This window comes from Calidris pugnax, unplaced genomic scaffold (assembly GCF_001431845.1).
Source record: "Calidris pugnax isolate Ruff unplaced genomic scaffold, ASM143184v1 scaffold24, whole genome shotgun sequence".
Classification (NCBI taxonomy): domain Eukaryota; kingdom Metazoa; phylum Chordata; class Aves; order Charadriiformes; family Scolopacidae; genus Calidris; species Calidris pugnax.
Genome location: NW_015090922.1, coordinates 18,393,333 through 18,418,359, shown reverse-complemented (window position 1 = coordinate 18,418,359; position 25,027 = coordinate 18,393,333). Strand labels below are relative to the sequence as shown.

Sequence of the window (25,027 nt, the reverse complement as noted above, 5' to 3'; positions counted from 1 at the left end):
GGGTTTAATATTTTTCCTAGAACTTTTTTTTTTTTTTTTTTTTTTTTTTTTTTATGTTAGAGGGAACCGGAAAAAAAAAAAAAAAAAAAAAAAAAAAAGACTAAAGAGGAAGGAAACATACTGAATAAGAGGAAAGCAGCAACACAGCCCATCTGCTAAAATAATATTAGCCCGGTTTATAAAAGGAAGGCCAGTTAGAAAGAACATGCAGGTACTAAGTCATAGTAACAAAATGAACTCAAGAGAAAATAATGGAATAGTTAACATCATACAGCTCAGTCACACAGGTGCACAAAGAACTACATCTTTAAGTCTCAGAACTGCCAGCAGTAATAGTGACTATATCTGCTAAATCATGAAATGCTATTCCAATCTCAGAAGGGTAAAACAGCCCACAAAAATTACTCAGATCAGATTAAAATTATCTTCTTGCTCTAACATGAGCCAAGGCTGTAGCCAAAAGTGGCAAGCCTGTCCTTCCTTCCTTCCTTCTCATTCTCCATCTTGTGCTGCAAGTAGCATAGGAGTATTCGTGTAGCGACACAGTGAGCTGGATCACAGAACCCTCTCCTTGTCTTTCTTCTATTTTTCCCCCCATCTCGCCCTTTTCTCTGGAAAGCAGGGATGATTAAAGTCAACATTTGGGAAAATGACTCATTATCTTGTTTAGATGAACTTATGAATGCATTTTATTTGGATGTATAAAAACCTTCCTCCGAAATCCCACACAACCCAGAACTTTTGGAAAGGTAAAGCCCCACAACAAACATGAGGAAGAAACATTGCACACGCTTTCAAACAGCACTGAAGTCCAAACAGGATGAGTTATTGAGTGCATGCTAAACAGAATCATTCCAGAGGAAGTATTTTTGAACACAATGATCTGCGAGGAGATCTGGGGATGACTAGAAACATAGATGTATAAATAAAATACTGAATAAAAATTATAGATAATAAAAACTAATAGTGAGAGAATATAAGTTATGCAGCTCAGGTCACTGTTAATTCACCAGTAAATGGCTGCAAGGTTTTTTATACAAATCAATTTTTAAGGCCTGAAGTAATAATGCTTCTAATACCATCTCTATGCTTTCTAACAGTGCTCCACCGAAGAACATTTTATCCTAATGCCTTATTTAGCATCATTTTTAACCTTTTTCAACAAATTATTCCTCTCTCTCTCTATACCACTCCAAATAATCCCTTTCCCTTCCGGTGTACATTCTTTATTATGTTACGATTATTAGCCTTTGAAATAAGGTATGGAAGTCTCTTTTCTTCAATGCACGCATAATTCAAGTAAGCGTTTTATGACTGCACCTGACAGCAGAATTTCATCCAAGCTTCTTTTATTCCATCTACATAATATAAACCTTTTGACTATTCTGCATTCGCAGAAATCTACAAAAGCTCCTGTGAGGTAAAATCAGGGCTTCTTCAAAGCCTGTAAGGCACACTCTCCTGTAAAGCTTACCAACTAGCATTGAGAGACAGGGATCTCTCAACTAAGTCCCCTTGTTGGGGCAAAATGAAATTGAGCTTATCACCCTTCTGGTTATTACTATACATATCTAACCTTTCAGACTTTTGCAGGTAGTAATAGTTTAAAAAATACTCCTGTATTTCTTATGAGGCAGTGATATTTCCTTAGAAGAGTTTTTTCCAAAAATCGATTCAATGTTTTCAGTATAATCAGTATAATGCTTTTATTACAAACAGGTGTCTAGTTGCCGACTCCAACGAGTGGTTTACATTTAAAAAACTAGAAGGAACACACAACAAGTATTACAGACTATATGTTCTGCACATCAGCAAGGAGAGTGGACAGTCTGGCTGCTGTTCCAGCTCACTGACAGCTTTCCAGCAGCTTGGTGGGCAAGGATGTACTTCCCTCACTGTTCATGTGTTTAAAGAGCTGAGAGTGAGTATGACACAAAAGTTTCTGCTTAATACAACTAACATTTCCATTCACACACTAAAATTTTAAGTAGCTTTCCACCTGAAATCGGGCTTCAGAACCGAATTTTATGGCCACGCTGGAAAACGTCAGCTTTGCTGCAGAGAAGAATTATCAGTCTAAACAGCATTTTAAATGCCTCAGTGTGACCCCAAACACATCAGCATTTTTTGCGTGTTTTTCTTCTCAAGAATCTCTGCAGCGCTGACTTGTGGAAACACTATAAATCTTTCACTTCAGCTCCCACCTGCAGATTTGTATACCCACTCAAACTGATGTATACTTGACTGGAACAGTTAAGCCTAACTATAGAGCGCATTAGCCTGCCTGAACAACATCAGCGTACAAATTTTTAGTTTCCCTCTACAGTGAAAAAATAATTTAGAAGATAATTCATAAAGACAAACCAAAGAGCAGAAGTGAAATCAGGAGATAGATGATTCGCAGTCTGTAGATATTCTGATGGTGACCGCAAAATTACATTTTTGCACTCAAACTGAGTTTTGTTTGAACATGTAATATAAGCACAGGTTTTGCACAAACAAATGTAAAATTCATCAGAGATGTGGACTGTAATTTTATCTACAGAAAAAGTGGTTTAGTTTGTATTATAAAAAATCAGCATTAATGTAGAAATGTCACCACTCAGTAACTAACCATTTGCTAAAATTTCACATATCAAAGATTTTTTTTCCTTTTAAAAAGCTGCAAGAGAAGAACCTGGCAGGAGGCCATGAAAACACATTAGCTAGAAGAGCCTACCTTGAGTTGTTTCACTCATTGAGGAGTTTCTATAAGACACTATTGAAAATTCTAGTTATTTTGACAATCAGTATTTGTCTCTGAAGTAATCACAAAGCATTCAAGAAATATGGTAAGTATATCACAATTAGTTTTTTTTTCAGCTATATATAATTCACATTCCTATAACATGATCTTACCCAAGGATCACAGGAATTTAATGCACTTTTAAATCTGTTCATACATCCATTTTGTAAAGACTGCACTCCAATTATTTCAGTGCTTGCTGACAAAAGGAAGAGAGCAATAGCTGTAAGTATGCTTACTTCATCAAGAACAGGCTTAGAGGCTTCTGAAAAACAAAAACCAAACACGCTGTTAGCTTACTCCAAAAAGGGTTTACAATTTATTTAGTAACAGCCAGTGAACACAGATAAACTCACAAAGAGGAAATTAATGTACTTGAAATTATTTGCAACTGCATACAAATACACATTTACTTATTACAGAATCACTTTATCATTATTGATAGTGACTGACAAAAAAGCTGAGAAACTATTCTAATAGTTGCTTTAATAAACTAAGTCAGACTTTCTGAAACTTAAATATCAAGTAAAAAACATCAGCCATGGTTTCTCTGAATAAGTCATAATTTTTGTTTTCAACGTGTAAACAAGAGTGGAAAAATGGATTTTTTTACATCTTCTCCCCATTAAAAATATACTTTACTTTTTTTTTTTTTCTTTAAATCTCTTCAGCTGGTACAGCAGAGTAAGAAACTGATACCCAGAAGGGCAACAACTTTTACTTAACATGAGGTTTCACGTGACAGATAGGCTGATCTGATACTTCCTGTCACAAATAAGAACAGTCCTACTTAAATTTTCCCTCTTTTCAAATAGTCTGTATTTGCCATTGTCATCCCTTTTTTCCTGTCACAAGCTGTCTTCAAAGATCTCACTCATGAATTTGCATCAACAGGAAAAAAAAATAATATTTGTATATAATTATAATAATATACATGTATGAAGTACAGTTTTGCTGGTTTTGTTGGCCCGATTGGTTCTGCTCTCCCTTTTAAGGCACAAAAAAAATTAGCAGATATATAGCCAGGAAAAAGAAAAACAGCATGACTGCCCTTTACAGATGTCAGCTAGTCAGTCGATTGGCTTAGCCACAATCTGAAACCTCATTTCAAAAAACTACTCCAGGCATTTTAAGTGAAAAATCCGTTTTATTTTTTTTTTAAATTTTGAATTTGGTTACATTTTATTGAGACTAGAAATTGTATGCAGTAGACCTTGCTTAGATTCTTATTGTGTGTGATGTGTCCTATTCCAAAAAGATTGGAAAGGAAAACACACTCTCTCACAAGGAACCAAGAAAGATTTCTGCAGTCTGCAAACAAGCCTAAAGCCAGTAATGTTTCTGGAAAGAGGGACTGGGAAATCTTTACAGTAACAAAAGGCTGGAAGACAAAAGCTGACGTGACAAATCAAATTAGAAGTTAGACTTGGTTAACACAAATCTACTGATCCTTGCCCTTCAGACACTTCCAGGATCGTTTGCAATTACCAACTCGCTCCCTATCTTTCACATGAGTCCCTATCTCTCACATGAGTAACTCTATTCAAGCCTCTCTTCAGTCTCTATAAATGGTTCCTTGGGGATGTAATGGGATGTTTTTTGGCTGAACTACCATTATGCAAATGACAGATCTTTGTGTCTCTTTTTTGCTAACTACGCAGCTGAGACTGTACATCTTTTTTGCTTTTTGAAGGGTAAGGCGAAGTACAAATGTGAACCAAAAGAAGCAGTCTGCAGTTCTCTAAAGAGACACAGTAGACATCCTGCTGGTGGGTAACAGGTTTTTTTGGCAGGGATAAGATTTTTTCTCACCACTGAAAGCTTGTAAGAGTATTGTGAATATCCTGTTCTGGTATGAACCTTGCCATAATCATCACTTGCTGTCTTCACACTCATTCACTTTAACATCCACTGTCATTAAGACTATATGAATCATGTCAGCAAACACTTAAATGATACACTGATTGCCATTTTTCTTGAGTTTAATTCAAGGTGTTGAATTCATGTACATTACTGAACAATTACAGCTTCAGTAAAGAGATCTGTTCCCCTTCAAACACTGTTTTGGCAACTAAAATCTCCTTTCCTTTAAGCTAGCAGGTATTCTGTGGAAAGAGGAAAGGAGGGGTGGAAATGATAGTTTGCTCAGGCCCTGCCAACATGTCTAGAGTTGCCAGTAGTCACAGAAATTAAGGTATGGTCCAGGAACTGAAGTGAATTCAGCTTGGAAGTCCTTTAGATTTTACTTGCAAGACAGTCAGCAGACTGACAAATCAATATCAGAAGGTAGATTTCCGAGTTCCAGAAACAAGTCACTAGCTGAAACAACAAAGGCTGGTAAGGTCAGTCTGTGGAAAACCTAAAGCATGAAATAGTCACATCATAATGGGATTCAAAATGGAAGAGGAAAGTCTGAACTAGTATAGAAAAATACCTTAAAGAAAGGACCTGAGAGAGGGGGAGATGCAAAATAAGTTGCAAAAGGCAAAATTTATAACAGGAGGTTATGATCAATATTATCAAACAGACAAAGTACACATCTGGGATGGGAACTCCTGAGATATAACTGTATTTTCTTAAAGCCAATGCTTGTTTTCAACACAACCTATTAAGTAACTCTGACTAGTTATGCTCTGTGCACTCAGGTCTTTCTCCTATTTCAATTTTACAAGCAATTCATTAGCACTGTAAATCCCCAATCCTCAGACATGAAGCCTATTAAATTATAGGCAGATCCAACACTTGCCTTTTCATTACGGCAAAACCCATTTCAGTAATTTTAACTCTCCTGCACTGGGAAATGACTTACCAGGTTGAGAGTATTCCAAGATAGATGCCAGAGTGCTGCGGATAAGACCTGTCCATTGTTTTTGAGTTTCATCAGTCTTGACTGTTGGAAGAGTAACAATAGTTTTTATCGCCTGAAGGGCCGCGCTGACGGGAGGTGGGACCTGATTATCCACTGATTTTACTGCTGTTTCTTTCAATACTCTTGTAATCAGAAAGAGGATAGTGGGCAAGATTGTCATACATCCTAACAAAAAACAAACAAACAAAAACCAAAACAAAAGACAAAACAGAATTTCTGAAGTTAATTCCAACAAGTGTGGTAGATAACCTTTTTAGCTTTCCCAATATGAGTACATATGGTTAGGAGACAAAGGAGACACTGCAATTCAGACAGCAAGTGATATGCACCTTTCAATGTCTTACCACCGATTTAATTCATCAGTACCACTGAAGTGTACCATAACACAAGTCATACAAGCCAGCACTTAAAATGTTGCTGCCAATTCAGGAATTATGATTCAGCTAATAAAGTTTTGCCCTGCATGGCACGTGATACATGGTATGTATCATATTGAACACATCCAGATTGTTAAGTATCTTAAAACAGGATCTGCATATTGCTAGCATCCTATAAAATAAACAACAAGCGGAGGAGGTCTGGAAACAGGTATCCAAACCAAGTTATGGCACTTTCCAAGGAAGTCGGTGTGTGGCACAAGCCCCAGAAGCAAAGGAAGGAAGTTATCTGGGCGTCTTACATCCTAGCAAAAGCCATAGCCATCTGGCAACTCTACAAAGGAGACAAAATTATTCCCCTCCTTCTGCATTACCTTTCTAAAGAAATCAACATCTACCTATGCTTTGTTCAGCCAGTTCTGCAGATGCAAGTTAGGCATAATCAAGAGATATTGGTCACGCAGCACATACCCTGACTTTAGACACATGGGAACTTTATGAGAAGGAGTTTCAATAACACTGGTAGGCTTTAAGCCCCTGTAGGACTGAAAGAAGGGTGCTATTGGGTTTAGACGTGTAATTATCACTTAAGTCAGTCAATTTTCTTTCCATATCTTTTCTATGCCTCATTTTCCCACGTCTGTAGAAACATAAATCCCACCATTTTCCTACTTCTGGGAATGCTGTGAGGATAAATACACTAAGTAGAATAATTAATGGCTGGAAGGGACTGCTGGAGGTCATCTAGTTCAACCCCCCCTTTCAAAGCAGCAGTTCTTCTGGATCAGATTACCCAGTATCTCATCCAATGGAGACTGTAAAATGCTCACATTTTAAAGAAAGAGGAAGAAATATAAAAAACGCACTTAATCACAGAAAGTGATGAGCTCACTTTGTTCACAGTTTCCCATACATCCAAAGGCTCAATTAACACAAATGTTTGTGCATGCTCTATCCCCCCCTTCTCTACAGCTATCAGCTGGCTACGTCTTCTGGATGAGAAAAAGAAGCCAACTCTAGCAGTCTCTGTGGACTAAAATAGTTTCTGAGCTACTTCCACTGGCCAGTTGCCAAATGCTGGGAGTCATGCCTTCAATCCAGTTAACACAGAAGTAGTATCGTTAGTCTTTCTGCCCATTCCACCACCCGGAAAAAAAAAAAAAAAAAGGAGAAAGGAAAAAGAACCAGAAATCAGATAAAAACAGTGCAAGACACCAGATCATCTCAAAACTTACTGTTTTTTAAAGAACTGTAGGACACACTTTGTCTGTTTAAAGACACCCCATCTTGTGTTCTGAGCGTGACTTTGTCCAAATATGTTATTTACCATGCATCTCATTAAGGGACCAACTTCCAAAATGCCTTATCTACATCAGTGTGTGAAAATTCCCAGAGATCCATGGGACAACTATTAAGCAATTTATTCTCTGAAAAGCAAAACTCAAAGAGCACAGCTTCCCATGCAATTGTGTCCTTTACCCATGAACTCCACTCAGTGCAATTACCCTAGTTTACACATATCCTTTGTGACAGTCTCCCTGGGCAGAAGAAAGCTCCATTTAGTTTACAGTCACATTTGGGATGACTGACAGCCAACGGCTGCAAAACCAAGCGTATCCCAGCTGAATTGTGCTGGTTTTTCCTCAGTAGGATTCTCTTTTCATCCAGCTGTTACTTTTCATGAACTTCTCAGAAGTTTAATTATCTTTGAGATGTCTATATTCTTTTACAATATGATTAAAATTGTCCAAAAGGTTTCAAAATCATGAAAAAGAGGAAGGGAAAAACCCAACAATAATACATAGTGATACAGAGCTTATTTCCTCAGCAAACTTGCAGCACACATGCAAACTTAAAATCAAATAATTTCCTTCATGTTGCTCACTGAAAAAACCTGAATTCTTAATTTATTTTAGAACCTAAATGTAGTTTTCAATAGATGACGCTTAAAGTATCATCCCATGAAAACATATTTTGTTTGCTTTTAACATCATACACTCACTACGCTTCCCTACTCACATATATTTTGTTACACTACCTTACCTGCTGGAGAACACAGAGAAGGCAGGTCAGACAGTATAGTAACAGTGGCAGCCACAAGACGAGCACTTTCCTCGGAGAGGTGGGATTTGGCAGCAATGTGACTTGGAGAGTCTGACACTTTTGAGCTCAGATGGGGCATGTGCCGTACCAGGATAAACATGAGCAATTCCATGGCTGCAAAGACTAGAGATTTTCCAGGCACAAGACCACCACTTGCACCTCCCTCTCCTAAAGCAAGAGGATTTTCTTTTTCCTCAGTATCATCTTCATCTGAAAAAAGGAAAGAAACGCTGAGGAGACAGTTAAGAAAGATTCTATACCAAATATTACACGAAACATTCTTTAAAAGTTAAAAATCCAGAGGAAAAAGCTGTTTCACAGTAAGATACGACAAACATGGCTCATGTCAAACTACAAGTGTTAGTTAAAATGACCTAAAGGGGTTTAAAACGCTTTAGAAATATTGTGATTGCAACAATACTTAAAATTCCATCCAGAAATAGGAAAAAATATTAATACTTACAAAAAATAAAAATGCAGGAATTATTTTGCTTCTTTTAAAACTAACTGTAAAATTAATAGCAGTAGCACCAAATAAATAGGCCCAACAATATTTTTTTAATTTAATGGCTATTAATTAAATGGTCCACCCTGACAAAGTCTTATTTCAGCCCAAATTGATTACGAAATAAGAGAACAGAAAAGCATTGTAGGATTCTATGTCTGAGTTAATGACTTCACTGCATTCAGTTCAGCAAGTCTCTCTTTTGAATGGCAGTGTGGCCAGCTGCAGTCTTTCCTTCTCCCATTAACTGAAGCAACAGAGCTTCAGTAAGTCAAAGCTGGCCTGAACCACCCCTATGGAGCAACTACGAATTTAAATGATTGCTAGTGTTATCACATTCACTGATTTGAAAAATACAACTTACTGGGCCTACAGTAAACAATTTGATTAATTCATATGAAGGAACAGACCTTGCATTTTCAGCTGTGCTGGTTCCTCAAGTTCCAGAAAATTCTCGCTCTGTTTTTATGTGGAAAAAGGGGAAAAGCTAACAGTAGAGTTTTTTTCTTGACAGTATGTCGGGCCAGACAAAGATGGTAGTTTTCCTTAGTAAGAGAATATTCTTTGGGTTTTACTTTACTTCTTTCAGGTAAAAGAAAACTTAGCAGACCTAACCTAACCAGATATCAATGAAGTATTTGCCAGGTTGCCACTTGGAAACTAGTTTACCTGGAAAAGATGTAAACAGCACATCCAATGTGAGACTTTTAAAGAAATAGTAAAGGGCTGATTAAACAGGGAAATGCTCTGTTAAAAGGAAGAGGTTACTAAAAGTACCTCAGAAAGTAGCTTTTGGACTGATGCTAATATCCTTATCAAGGATATTCTTACATAAAGTAGAAACAAACTAACAAAATATCCTCATGAAAAGTCTAAGCAAAACATCAGAAGATGAAATATATCACAAGAAGCAGGGATGAAAGAGAAAATAATTAAGTTTACTAAAGCTCAAAGGCGAAGCAGAGGAACAGGATTTAGGTACCTCAACTCATCAGAGAATCTGAGAAAAATTTAAGTTGAAAGAGACCTCCATAAATCATCCAAGTCCAACCTCCTGTTCAAAAGGGGCCAACTCGAAAGCTGGAGCAGGTTACTCAGAACTGGTCCAGGTTTGAGTATCTCCAAGCATGGAGATGCCACAACATTCCTGGGTACTTGTTCTACTGCTCCGCCACTCACACAGTGACAATTTTTTTCCTTGTATCCAATCTGGATTTCCATTGCTACAACTTGTATCCATTGCCTTTTATCCTTCCACCATGTGCCTTTCAGTAAAGCATGGATTGGTCTTGTCTTTAAATCCCCTTTAAGAAAGGGGATTGCCATTCTATCCCATATTAACCCTCTCTTCTGCAGACTAAACAAGTACAGCTCTCTCAGCCTCTCCTTGTGTCACATATTTCATCTCCCTAAGCAGCTTAGTGGACTTCCACTGGAGTTCCTTCAGTTTCTCAACATCTGTCTTATTCAGGATGAGGGGAAAGGGCAAAGAAAACTATACACTGCTCCAGATGCACCTCCACAAGCTTGAGTTGAAAGGCAAATCATATCCCTTAACGTATTAGTCATGCTTTTCTAATGCAGCCCAGTGACAGAGTCTTCAGCATTGCACAGGCACACTAAAGATTCTCATTCAACTTGTTATTCAGCAAATCTGGTATCCAGTCTGTCAGCTCCCCAGCCTATATGAATAGGGTTATTCCATCCCAAATGCAGGGTTTGGCACTTGTGTTTGCTGAACTTCAGCAGGTTCTCAGTCCTGTAACTCAAGATTCCCCCGAGAGGCAGCACTGCCCTCAGTGTATCTACCGCTCGCACAATTCTGCGTAACGATCTTGAGCAGCCTTAGCAGGTCAGCAGCCAGCTCCCTCAGATGCATCCCGTCTGGTCCCAGGGTACATCCAGCTTTTACCTAAGCGGTCCCTAACCTGGTGCTCATTAACTGTAGGTAGCAATTCTCTCCCATAAACTTGCTCACTAGACAGAGACACGGGAGGACTAAGCAAAGCCAATAACAGTGCCTCAGTTCCCCCCCACCCCCCAACGTGTTTTGCCATTAGATTACCCAATCCATTCAGCAGCAGGTTCCGAGTTCCTTGGTCTTTTTGCTGCCAACATATCTATAAAAGCCCTTCTTGTCACACTTAACATTCATCAAACCCAAATCATGGGTTTCCCAACTCCATCCCTCCATACATGAGCAGATATCTTCAGTAGCCTTCCTGAGCAATTTGGCCCCACAATTTCAACATCCATACACTTCCTTGTCACATTTCAGCTCAGTCAGAAGTTCCCATTCAGCCAAGTCAGCCTCCTGCAATGCCTGTTTGGCATTCTACACTTTAGGATGAGCTATTTTTTGTCACCAAAGATAAACCATCTCTTTCCTTTGCCCTTCTGGGAAGCTTAAAACAGGATCTCGTCTGCAATCTCTCTGCACAAGCCCAACTCTGCCAAGTCAGCCCAAAGCTTTTGCTCTGCTACTTGCTTTCTTCATTTCCCTCAGGATTGTGAACTTCACTACCTCATGTCTGCTACAGCCACAGCTACCATTAACCTTCATAACCATTTCTTCTGTATTGGCAAGCAGCAGATCCACTGAGCATTTCTCTTATTTGGACTGTCCAGCATCCACACTGAACTCATAAAGCTTCTGAAAGCTTTGGATTGTTAGCATCCTGCAGTGCTGCCCTTCCAGTATGTCTTCATAATGAAAATCTTTAATACGGCTTCATTCACCTTCTCTTCTTGATTAGGCAGTCTGTGGCAAACAAGAAAAGAATTCCTGACTGGCATCACCCTTCACTTCCTCTTAGTGGTATCTGTTCGAAGCTTTCAAAGAGGGATGGTTGGCCCCAATACCTACTCTGACAGCTCGTTCCTCTTCTCCTCCTGCCTGATCCCTATAGTGTCTCCAACTGCCTGCAGATAAAGCCTTTTGTTGCTAAAAGTCACAACCTTTGTGGGAGTTCCATCCTCTAGGGTCATATTCCAGCATAGCCTGTGGCTGTCCCCCCTTCCATATGGCTTGGGGTTCTGCGCCTGCAGGATCTCTGTGAAGAACATGTCATTCTCCCATTTGCCCTTCCTGACATTACACAATCTGCTCACCTTCACATGCATTTCCTTCACATCTCTCAGAGGAGACCAATGTCACTACCACCCCTGGGCTGCACTTGCAAGCACCTGGAGGACAGTAACATCAGGACTTTCATCTGAACGTCAAACCAGGTCATTAGACCTCCAATGTGCCAGAGGTGATTGTTCCTTAGTCAGCAGACTGTCTTGCTGTATGTCACTGCCATCATTATGCTGACTCTAGCAGTCTTGTACAGTGTTGAGCAGCATTTTTGGGCTGCATGAGCATGTCTTTCCATGCCAACTGCCTTGCTCCTGTTTGCACACCCTGTTCCCAGAGCTCCTGGTTGCTGACACACCCCGAGTGTCAGTGAAGTAAGAACCCAGATGCAAGTCTGCTCCCACTCCTGGCAAGATCTCCTGGGCAGGCAACTTTTCACACTGGTTCCATTAGCATGTCACTCACCTCATGAATGCCAGTTGTGTCAGGAACACACCACAAGACCCTACCCACTGGGGGCTGAACAATTAAACTTCAGAAAAGATGTAAATGAAGTGCTAGGAGGCACTCAATAGAGAAATATTAATGAAAGTGAGCAAGGTGTAAGACTTTAACTGGTGTACTGACTATAATTTTCATCACTCACACTCAAGAAAAAAAATGAATGAAAACCAGGACATGAAAAGAATAACTGCTAAAATGATCAGAGAAAGAAAAACTAAATCTTACAAGAGTTAAGAAATAGCAGGCAAGATTATGAATACGTCAGGAGTATCCATGGAATATACAGCATATTCCTCCTCAGTATAACCATACTCTAATGTATTTGAGTTTCTTTCCCAATATGAAAGCCTGTTGCTTATTTACTCTGCAAAGCAAGCCGTGTTTTCAAAATCTTACTTAGGGTATTCCTTTTTTCCTGCAAATAATCTTGAGCTGCTCTTACTATCTGCTGGACAACTCCTGTAACCAGTAGCTGGACTGAAGGAGGATCCCAGGTCAGGAGGAGTCGGTGAAGTACACTCAAAAGTTCAACACCAAGGAGCTATAGTAAAACAAAACAGATATTTTAAAAAAAATATTAGGATTTAACAATTTCTAATTGTTATGTCACTTACTTATGATGAACAAATACTCTTCTCATGCAAAAATAATTACAGCCTTTGTAATCATCGCAGATGAAAAGACCAAGACCTAGAAAAAGCTGACTGTTACAACATGCTCATACAGTACCTGATCCTCTGCAATATGGATCCTGGCACAAGGGGAATCCAATAAAGTATGAAGTGCTTGTAAACAAGATGTAACATGCTCAACAGGCTCTTCAGGTCGTGGGGAACACAGAAACTGTATACTAACACCTGAAAAAGAGCAATAATTAAAAAGAACGTTCACATAATCATAAAATCAAGTTTTCATTTTAAATTTCTTTATAAGCATAGCAGGCTTTTAACAACTTCAGAAAGAAACATATTTTTCTCAATTCTTCTTTTAAAAAGAAAAGAAAGTTTATGTACTATAAATAGCAGAATTGTATTCACTTTTCTCTTCTGCATCATGTCCTTCCCAAAATTTGGCAGGAAAACTAATAAACAGTGACAGTAAGCAACTTAAAGTACTGAATTGAAATCCATACTGAAGATCCGCAAGTCAGACTTCTGCATCCTTCAGTTGTAAACTGAGTTTTATTTTATTGAACTCTTTTACATGTAAAGATAACTGAGATGAAATTAAGCTTCAAATTATGCAATATTCTATTGTACATATGGCACTTAATAATGGTTTTAAATAACTGTATATCTCAGCAAACTGTTGGCATTTCTCAGAATAAGCAATCACATCCACCTCTTAAAGCTGTTAGAAAACAACATAGCGAGTGCTACTCAAAGATCAAAAATAGATGCCAAAGCCACTCCATGTGAGTTCTCAAGTATCAGGCTCTACTAAACTGTTCTTTTATCACAGAATCTTAGAATGGTTAGAGTTGGAAGGGACCTTAAAGATCACCAAGTTCCAACCCCCCTGCCATTGGCAGGGACACCTCCCACTAGACCAGGGTGTGTATTTTAATAGCCTTGTGTATTTTAATAACTTTACAGCTTATGTGTCTTTGAATTTTGTATCATCTGAATTATATTACAGTGTGTAACAGTTCTACTCATTTTATTAAATTACATAAATAAACTAGATATGCAACTTGTCTATAAAAATCACAATAATGACACCAACAAGTATTCTGTCAAAGCTATAAAGAACATAGAAGGCAGAGAGATATGGAGAGAAGGAGACAGACATATTTTGAAATATTACTGTCCAGACACATGATCCATTTTAAAATTCCCAGATTTCTAGCAAAGTATCTTTTCTTATTCCTGTGCCATTTCATACCATTATGTGTTGGTACCTAACTCTAAACATGTAACTCTTACCCAAAATTAAGTGCATTCGATCTTTGTTTATCTCTGGCAAAGATTTAGTTGCAGGTGGAGTTCCAGGTGTCTGGTTTAACATAATGGATGTAGCACGTTTCTGCGAATTGGGCATTGCTGCAGCAGTCTCTTCTGTGGACTCTGAAGTATTAAATCCTGTACTGTTTAACCAAAGCGCCACTGCATGCAGTATGGGAGCCCAGGAGTTTCGATAATGCAGTCTAGCTGTATCAATTGTTTCTGGAGTGTAAAATGCTCCCCCTGTTAAAATAGCAAAGCAAAGGTAAATTCTGAAATTTTCTGCAAACAATAGACTAAAAGCACATAGTACTCTAAATTTCTTAGTTTATTTACTCTGGGTGTATTTGATCATACATATTCAGATGTAATCCTTGTTGGTGACAGTGCATCCCAATTCTCCTTGTGAATGAGCAACATTAGTACCTCTCATAAGAAAGTGCAATGCCATGATGGAACAGTAAGAAGACAGCAAGAAAGGCAGGTGACATCACCAGGTCTTGCAGCATTTTTCATATAGAACACTCGTTCTTAACTCGGTAAAATATTGTAAGACTGTATCTGCTCTAATCTCAAGGGCTACATTTTTCTTACAGTAAACATCGTTTTGCATTTGATATCATAGAATCATAGAATTGCCTAGGTTGGAAGGGACCTTTAAGATCACCTAGTCCAAAGTGTAGACATATTCTTAATTCTACAAAGACATGGTTTTAGTAAGTCCTGTGATTCAGATAAGGAATATCTTCATTGCAGGTTGAAGGAAAAAAGTACACTCAAACTTCAAACACACATTCCTATTACCCACAGGCAGAAATTTATCACTTGCATAAAGAACATACCTGCCAAATAATTTATAGAACAATTTTGAAGTCTCAGCTAAGGGTTTCTTTCTGTTTTTCACAACAACACAAAAAGAAATTCCAGTGCTTACCATCTGGTGGAAGCTGGGTAGCAAACTCAGCTGGTAAAGTTAAAAGAGCATAATCTTTCAGCGCAGCTAACCAGAGACGGCTAAGTGCAGGAAGCTCAGGTTGTACAAGTGTTATCAAACTGTCTGGTGGCAACTCATCTACAGCACCAAAATCATCCTCATCCTCCTCTGCGCTCTTTGAAACATGTTTTGGTTTGGTCTCTGCTTCTTTCTTAATTTTCATGGCAACAACGTACACCTAGAAGAAAAACAGATATGAAAATACATGCTGTGAGATCCTAAAAAGAAAAAAAGCAGGAGCCATTCCCATGTGAAAGTAACAGATTCCACACGCAGATGACTCACTGGAAAACAACTCAGAAAGAGAGATTTGCAGTACAATCAAAATTTATTTAAATATTTTTTATTTCTACCAGTATATAACACCTAGGGGCATAAACGGCACTTTCCTAAAACAATCTGGCTACACGCTTTTTTCCTAAAAAAGTGTCAATTACTACAGCTCTACACAAACATTGATTTGAATAACTGGTTTTATTAAATCGATGCATCCTTATTGCAAAGTTTCTTTGACCTACATAAAGAGCTACCAGATAAATTAGAGCAATTGTCACTTTCTGGGAGCAGAAAAGGTATCAGAAAGACATGTAAGTGGCTCTGTGTTACATGAAAACAAGAACATTTATATGTTTGTCTGTGACAGACGCTATAAGAAGATTAAGGTATTTTCAAAAACTTGGATAAATACGGAAATAAGCAGAAATATCAGAAAAATACATGAAAAATAAGCATCTTTAGTAAATAAATAGAATAAAAATAAGCATCTTCACACAACAGATGTGCCGTATCAAAGCTGAAAATTACAGTATGGGGTAATTAACATTACACAGCTGAAATATTAATACTTTTCTTTGTAATTTCAAAAGTAATTTCCAAGAAAATTCAATTAAAAAACCAGAAAACTTAAATATTACACTAAAAGAAACCAAATTACAATTTCTGTAATTACAGTAATTACATGTACATGCTCTATAGCATGCAAGTAACGTTTCAGGAAGCAAGGCAATGTAAGTAGTACTAACCCCATCTTTTGTAAATAGTTGAAGATTTCTGGTATTCCAGCCATTCCCCAGCAATATCTACATTAAGCCTGTAATTTATTATGAACACTTTGACAATTAATAAAAAAGTCCTTCTATAAATACATTAGTAATAAAAGGAGGGCTAAGGAGAATCTCCATAGTCTACTGGATGTGAGGGGAAACATAGTGACAAAGGATGAGGAAAAGGCTGAGATACTTATTGCCTTCTTTGCCTCAGTCTTTAATAGTCAGACCAGTTGTTCTCTGAGTACCCAGCCCCCTGAGCTGGAAGACAGGGACAGAGAACAGACTGAAGCCTCCATAATTCAAGGTGAAATGGTGAAGGACCTGCTACACCACTTAGACACAGACAAGTGTATGGGGACAGATGGGATCCACCCAAGGGTACTGAGCAAGCTGGCAGACGTGCTCACCAGGCCACTTTCCATCATTTATCAGCAGTCCTGGTTAACCAGGAAGGTCCCAGTTGATTGGAAGTTAGCAAATGTGACACCCATCTCCAGGAAGGGCTGGAAGGAAGATCCAGGGAACTAGAGGCCGTTCAGTCTGACCTCGGTGCCAAGGAAGATTGTGGAGCAGATCATCTTGACTACCATCACGTGGCACACACAGGACAACCAGGAAATCAGGCCCAGTCAGCATAGGTTAATGAAAGGCAGATCCCGCTTGACTAACCTGATCTCTTTCTATGACGAGGTGAAATGGTGAAGGACCTGCTAACCTTCTATGATTCAAAAACTGGCTGGAGGGCTGGGCCCAAAGAGTAGTGGTGAATGGAGATAAGTCCAGCTGGTGGCTGGTCATTAGTGGTGTTCTCCAGGGCTTAGTACTGGGGCCAGTTTTGTTTAGTATCTTTATCAATGATCTGGATGTGGGGATGGAGTACACCCTCAATAAGTTTGCAGATAACAAAAAGTTGGGCCTAAGGGTAGGAAGGCTCTGCAGAGGGATCTGGACAGGCTGGATCGATGGGCTGAGACCAAGTGCATGAGGTTAAACAACGCCAAGTGCCAGGTCCTGCACTTGGGTCACAACAACCCCATGCAACCCTACAGGCTTGGGGAAGGGTGGCTAGAAAGCTGCCCAGTGGAAAACTACGTGGGAGTGTTAGTCAACTGCAGGCTGAATATGAGCCAGCAGTGTGGTCAAGAAGGCCAATAGCATCCTGGCTTGTATCAGAAATAGTGTGGCCAGCAGGAATAGGGAAGCGATTGTCCCCTTGTACTTGGCACTGGTGAGGCTGCACCTCAAATACTGTGTCCAGTTCTGGGTCCCTCACTACAGAAAAAACATTGAGATGCTGGAACGAAGCTGGTGAGGGGTCTGGAGAACAAGTCTTATGAGGAATGGCTGAAGGAACTGGAGTTGTTTAGCCTGGAGAAGAGGAGGCTGAGGGGAGACCTTCTTGCTTTCTACAACTACCTGACAGGAGACTGTAGCGAGGTGGGGGTAAGTCTCTTCTCCCAAGTAGCAAGTGAAAGGACAAGAGGAAATGGCCTCAAGTTGTGCCAGGGGAGTTTAAATTGGATATTAGGAAAAATTTCTTCACCAAAAGGGTTGTCAAGCATTGGAACAGGCTGCCCAGGGAAATGGTTGAGGCACCATCCCTGGAGGTATTTAAAAAACGGGTAGATGTGCTGCTGAGGGACATAGTTTAGTAGTGGACTTGGCAGTGCCAGGTTAACAGTTGGACTCAATCTTAAAGCTCTTTTTCAACCTAAATGACTCTCTGATTCCATGACAAACTCCTAGTTAATTAACTGCAATATTTACTAGAATATATTTTAGCATTGTTTGGGGTTTGTTGGTTTGTTTGTTTATGTTTAAGAGCAACAACATAAGAGGAAAATGGAAGTCTTAAGGATATAAGCGTATGCTTTAATACAGAAAAGTGCAATAAAACAAAGAACAATCAAGCATCACTGTAAATATGGATCAAAGAATGGCAGAAAAAGGAAAAGAGAAAGATATAGAGATGAAAACATCCCAGGAGTGGAACTGCAACAGGTAAGGAGGAGGGCAGGTACAAGGCTCACTAAACAGCCAGTCCTCACTGGACTGGACTGGACCGTGAGGCTACTGTTACACTGCAAAATCTCTTTAAACTTTTAAAGATTTAATCGTCTATGTTTACCTCAGCCCATGCTTTCAGAACTGCAAGTTTTTCCATAGTAGTTGCACTCTCTCGGTAAAGCTGGCTGGAAGATCCCTTTCCTGCTTGCACTTTGTCCAGGGAAGAGACAAGAAGGTTGTGAACTCGGCGGAGATCATTCAGGTCACTTACAACCCCACTTCCTATCCAAGCGCTACATACCTAAACAACAAAATTTAGAATCATTCTAAGCTAGCAAAAAATGAAGAACCTTATAAATGAAAAAAAAAATAATAAACCTATAAGAAAACAAACACAAGCACCACAAAAAACTTAGCATCTCTCTTCCTGCTTGAAAGGTTTTCCTTTTTTTTCTCCCCACCAGAATTGCTTAGGTGAGTGCTTACAAAAGCTGTATTTGCAAAGCGTATTACAATGGAACTTAATAGATACTTGGGAAATACTTAAAATAGTTTTTTAATCCTCTATAAACAGGTAATAACATTTTTTTTTATTGTTCCCCAGTGTCTGGTTGAATCACTCAAGTAAAGGGTCACTGCATTCACTGTGAAGAATACAGTGGACAGTAATCAATAAAAGTATATCTTTAAAAACCCACACCTCTCAAATTATATATTAAGGCTGCTTACTAATGAGAAGCTTTCAAGATCATTAGTATAAAAAAAATGCCTAGAAATGAGACACAAGTCTTTAAACAACTGGGCTTTGATCTGGAACCAAAAATACTGCGTTCTAGAACAAACAATGCCCAACACAGTGCACAGACAGTTTGCTGTCTCACCACTTTTCTTTTGAATTAAATGGACCCAAACAGGTACTTCAAATCCAAACATCATACAGATCAGCTGCTCCTGTCTAGTGCTATACATTGGCATTAATCCTCTGAAACACATTCACACCCAGACATAATGCAGGCATCCAAAGAATTCTTATGCACCTGCTTTTCTACAAAACAGGACAAATTCTCTCAGAGGAGCTGCTTTGATTCTGGTGGTGATTCTACAAGGATGAGGAACAGAAGCAAAAAAATCCCACAGAACTGAAGTGGTTCAGGTTTTACGTATCCTTTTTTCAAGGCATTTTTGTCCTATCTCCATGTATTTATTTTGATTTCAGAGAACCAGTTCCATGAAAGCCTTTGGGGAAGGGCCTCTCATGATCTGGAATGATGGACATATTTAGAGCAAAGTAAACACAAACACAAAGGGTGTCCTGAAGTTGCACAGGACAAGGCTGCTCATAATCTGTCACAAACCCATCATTCATTCACAGCAGGACTAATTCAAGCTTCACTCCTGCTGTTGGGCAAGTCAACAGCTGTTTAAGTAATGACATAGAACTACAACAACATCAATCTCATTCAGAGCAGCTCATCTCTGTCCATGTAACTTGTAGACAGCAAGTTCAATATCCAAACCAAATCTCCAACCATTTGATCTTGTAAGTGCACACATCCACTTTGAAACTAGTAGAATAGGGAAGAATTTGACAAATTGTAAGGAAAGTTCTATGATTTTGCACAAATTGCCTCTTCATGTAGCTTTAAATGCACAGAAACTTTGATTTAAGAGAAGCACAACATTCTTTCCCACGTATAGAATCAGATTATGCCACATTTGATCTATCCTTAACATTTTGCTGAAAATTAAAAGCATAAAACACCACCACAGAAATGACAGTCCTGCTGGACTAAGATTTACTAAAAAAACCTCACATACACAAAGTTATCATATTAAAATTGATGTTTGCATAGCTAATTAAACTGCTGCTTTAAACTATAGTGGTAATTTAGCTGTGTACCAGCTACTACTACAGCTATGTTGGCGACAGCCGATTTAAACTACAGTAGCAGTAGCAGAAGATCACACACAAGAAAAATACACACTCATTAAAAAAAAAAACACAACAAAACTTTCACTGAATTTTCACTGAGAGGCTGTTACTATGACTGTAATGAGAACACTCCGATCTAAAATCTAAAACAGAGTATTAATCTGAATGGAAGTTTAGTGTTTAAAGGTATATTATCAGTAATCCAAATATTTGATTGAACTGAAAGGCATGTCAATAAATACATTACTGTTGCTGTCATTAAGCAAGGCAGTGGGGAGTGTTTGTCGGTTTTGGTTTAGGTTTTTTTTTTCCTTTTAACAAGAAATGCAGAATTGCCCTGAAGACATGATTAGTTTCAGAAAGACTAAATATTTTCTGGTGTAGCACTCTACAAGGTCTTCTGCACTTCTGAGGAACAGCTTAAGTTTACAAAATTTTACAGCCACCTCTTACTACTTGTCCCCTGTATCCTCCTTCCAAAGAGAAGGAAAATCAGTTTGGCTTATGCTATCTGAACATTTTTCTCTGTACCTGGCAGGCCTTTGCAGTTATATCAGATGGTGTATCTTGGGAAAAAGCTGGCCTCAGAGCAGCTCCAACCTGTTGACAGGAAGAAAAAATTAAAAATCCAATTAAAACAATAGTGACACAACATTCTCCATCTCACATCGTTTAAGGCTCAAGCACATATACAGAACGAGCAAGAAAAGATTGCCAATTTTGGCATTATAGTTACACCCCAAAATTATCCTTGCTGCCTAGCAGACATTTGCAATAGTAGTCTTTAAACAACAAAAAACTCCTAAAACCATTTTTTCCTGCTTGCCCATTGCTTTTTTAAGCTTCATTTATGTCTGTCAAATACGTGGTATAGGCTTCCTTCTGTTAATGATGAAAGTATTCCTTTTAATCATGAAAGTATTACAGGTGCAATTTATGCTAAGTCTCAAGAAGCCAATGACTTTTTGATATCCAAAGGAATAATGATGTGAAATCAAATGTTTATTGTTGGATTTGCATCAAGTTCCCAAAATATTCCCAAATACTGACAAAAAAGCCTTTTAGGCAGCTGTTATGAGGCAGCACTTTTCTGAAGAAAAGGAAAAACAAAAAAAAAGAGGAACCAAACCAGCACTACAGAAGGAAGAAGAAAAAGGCAGGAAGTGAAAAGAATGAAAGTTCGCTTTCGAGAAGTATTTGCAAAGATTTTGAAGACACAGTGGAGACAAAAGAGGTGAAAGAGTTAAGCTATACAACAAAATAAAGCAGTAATACCCCAAAATTAATCTTCAACTGCCTGTACATCTCTAGTTTTCATTTAAACAGAAGTATATTTATTAATTCCCAAGAAAACCGATTCTTGAGATTCAATTTGGAACTGCATCAGAGTTATTTTCCAATTCCTAATTCTAGAAATGAAATGCCACTCTTGCCAAAAATTAAATGGAACTTGAAATATTTGGCTTTCAAGAATCAATAGCTACTGAATTTTTACTGTCATCGGCAACTGACTTACAGTAAATAGGAAAAGATACAAAAAAATAAATTCTGAAGAGGTAAATATAAGAGTCTCATCTGTACATTTTCACACATAAAAAACTCTTCACAGGTCTCTAGAAATTATAAAATGTTCTCAAAGCTAATACTGGCATATTGGCGTAATTATACAATTTCCTGAACTTATAAAGGATATCTCACATTAGCCTGATACTGCTCCAGTATCACATGGCCTGGAAACTCTGGCTCAGGAACTGATGCAAATTTCTTGATAATGTCTTCAAGAGCTTGAAGCCCCGCCATTCGTAACTGGTTGCTGTGATCAGTCGCAGCCATGAATGCCATTCGAATAAGGTCAGAGAGATGCAGTACTAAGAAGTCATCTTAGAACAGAAAGGAAAGAACTATTTAGTAACTTAAGGGATAGCCAACGTGAAAGATATTTGTAACATTTTCTTCATTGACATGTAGAAATTTTACTTATTCTTTTTCAAAGGTTCACATTTAGGGTATGGAAGAAGGCAGGATAGCATGTAACCACCTTTTCTTTCTTCCTTCCCCACTTCCCCCACCCCCAAGTGATACAAGGACTTTTATTACTAAAACAATCTTAAAAATTAAACATAAATGTGAAACAAAATGAAATATATGATATACATAAATTGCATTGAAAAGAGTATGTTAATGGGGCCGAGTATCCGAGAAGAGATTAGAACGTTCAGTAAAGCTAATTTTAGTGATCCCCTCTAAAACGACAGAAAATATTCAAGGCAATTCCTGTTCAAGTCCTATGCTCATAGTGACCCCTGCTGATAAACGAAAACCTCATCAACACTTAAACATTTAAAAACCAAGTAGGCCTCTAGTTCTGCTCCCAAAACTCACATCCAAGACTACAAGTAAGCAGCAAACAACATGCAGAAAAGAACAATACATAACTTAGTAACATTTCTGAAAGGATTATTCTTTCCTGTTTATTAATTTTCTGACTTACATTTTAAAATTACCAGACGTTGTACAACTAATATGAAAATAAATTATTAAAAAACATAATATCTAGGGTGACAAAAGTCACAAATTATAAAAGCTCTACATATTTTCAAGTCTCAAGGTAAAAAAAGAAAAGTTTATTTTGTAGCTGAAACTTTTCAGAGGCGTGTTAATAAAAAAAAAAAAAGACTGGAAATCACTTAAAAATTGCAAAATGGTAAAGTCTGCACTTACTTTTTCAGACCATCACAGACATCAATAAAATCTAAATATTTTGAAAGGTGAAGGTAGAATTTTGCTGAGTTTTTCTTTTTACAATGATACTAAACACATCAAGTTTACTTTAAGCAAATCCAGAGATGTAAATTCTCAGGATTATTATATGCAATTCTCTGCAGGATGCTGTAAGCATCAGTTACTTTATATATTCTTTATAATATAATGCCTACTCAAAATAAACTTTCGCAAAACTCTTCCCTCTACATTCTTCAGTGACCTCAGCCTCATATCCAACGCACAGTGCTAAAACCAGAGGGCATCAAAGCAAAGACTTAGTAAATCTGTGAGGGTGGTGGAGCACTGGAACAGGTTGCCCAGGGAGGTGGTTGAGGCCCCATCCCTGGAGATATTCAAGGAGAGGCTCGACGAGGCCCTGGGCAACCTGGTCTAGTTGAGGGTGTCTCTGCTGACTGCAGGGAGGTCGGACTAGATGACCTTTGGAGGTCCCTTCCGGCCTGGACCATTCTATGATTCTATAAATCTCTGTATCATAATGGATACCTTCAACAACATAGACAATAAAATCCATTAATCCCATGCATTCTAAGATGCTCATGGTATTTATTCTACATACACAGTCCTCATGAGCCTCACTCATGAGTCCTCATGTGTGAAAGCAAACAATAACTATGCACCAGAACCCACATGGACAACTCAAGGACAGAAACCTGCTACTATCAGTTAGAAAAACATTTCTTCACAAAACAACTGTCGCCTCTGACCTCTCAATGTTGATCCTCTAACTCATGGAAGCATCATCAAAACATGAGCTTTAAAACTAATATCAATCACTCTCATGGATACCAAAAGAATGAACTTTACAGAGCAGCTGGGTCCGTGTCTCACTGTAACTCCCTCCCATATCTCTCTCTCCGCAACCACTGCCATAGCAATAATTACCTGGCCTTACCTCTTTTTACTTTCCTAGCATCCCTTCAGTCTGGAGATGTTAAGAAAATATCTGAAGTGTAAGTCATTGCTGTCATTATGTTAAACTCAGAGAAACTGTTCCCAGCTCACCCTTAGCTAGAAGTTTACTGCTTTTATTTCAGACTGGATAAAAGGTTTGCAAATCTAAGGGTTTTTTTCCAACCACAGCAGCCTATCAGAATTTATATCCTCTGTTCTTTGTGTTCATGGTACAGTAACTACAATGGTTATACAACTACAGTTTTATTGCCTTTTGCTGCCCATTTCCTTGGCTTTTAATCATTTGAATGAAAAGATAAGCACTTATATTTTTTTTTCCAGGTTGTGTAATCTTAGGCTGTAAAGAGGTGTCAAAATTTGTAAAAAAAATAAATCCAAAACAAAACATGCACATTCTGTAATTACTTTTTGGGTTTTTAAGTCTGGCTGAACGAGCCAGTGCCAGATCGAAGTGTGCCTTGTTCGCATTCTCACACAGCATGATAACTCTGCACAGACAGTCTGCTGCAAACACACGAGTTGCCCAACGAGGTGCGACGGAAGGCTTGGATTTATCCTCTTCACCCAAGGTGGTAAACATTGTGTCGTCGTCCATCTCATCCTTCTTCTCCGATTCCTCATCCTTCCCTCCTCCTAAGGGAGCAGCAGTGCTCATGTCTACAACAAAATCCCATTGTCACAATTCACAGAAGACAGCTAAGGACATATTCAAGACTTTCCTTAACACTCAGATTCAAAACAGACTAGTTCATCTGTTGAAACAACAACATTTGAAAAATTTAGAAAGGCATAGGAGTATCAGTAGAAGAAATGTTTTTCACCTCTAATTTGGGCTACATTACTCATTATTTGGATTAAATGATATGAAATAAATTCCTGTATGGTTAATTCTCTACAGATACCAACTATACCTGAATCCTGTATCTGAACTTCTCTCCTTTGAAAATTAATCTCTTGAATTGCCAATAAACACGGTAAGGTAATTACCAGGCTCAGAATCAAAGAATCAGTTTAGCTTCGAAACACTCGGCTCCTGTTTCAAGTAAAAGCTAGGGTGCATGTTGAACTGAAACAAAAGTACAAAGTTCCGTGCCATGGGACAGGTACGCAGCCAAGTAGGTAGTTTATGGCATCCACAAACGTGCTTAACTTTTAAAAAAAAAAAAAAAAAAAAAATTTTTTT

At 38.4% G+C, this 25,027-nt stretch overlaps 1 protein-coding gene across 2 annotated transcripts in view; it reads right to left on the bottom strand.

The window, feature by feature from the left end:
- The window catches only part of HEATR5B (HEAT repeat containing 5B), a 54,745-nt gene that overhangs the window by 2,432 nt on the left and 27,286 nt on the right, over window positions 1-25,027 (bottom strand). Inside the window, exons 23-33 of one of the 2 annotated variants that reach the window (XM_014951035.1) lie at window positions 24,250-24,501; window positions 21,847-22,028; window positions 20,680-20,748; window positions 18,337-18,516; window positions 15,100-15,337; window positions 14,148-14,408; window positions 12,952-13,079; window positions 12,619-12,763; window positions 8,075-8,344; window positions 5,595-5,819; window positions 2,899-3,050 (exon numbers count right to left, since the gene is read on the bottom strand). In XM_014951035.1, coding sequence (XP_014806521.1) covers window positions 2,899-3,050; window positions 5,595-5,819; window positions 8,075-8,344; window positions 12,619-12,763; window positions 12,952-13,079; window positions 14,148-14,408; window positions 15,100-15,337; window positions 18,337-18,516; window positions 20,680-20,748; window positions 21,847-22,028; window positions 24,250-24,501 — 2,102 coding nt within the window. Of the gene's footprint in view, window positions 1-2,898; window positions 3,051-5,594; window positions 5,820-8,074; window positions 8,345-12,618; window positions 12,764-12,951; window positions 13,080-14,147; window positions 14,409-15,099; window positions 15,338-18,336; window positions 18,517-20,679; window positions 20,749-21,846; window positions 22,029-24,249; window positions 24,502-25,027 lie in introns of those variants that run through there. The other variant, XM_014951036.1, reaches the window with a different exon arrangement.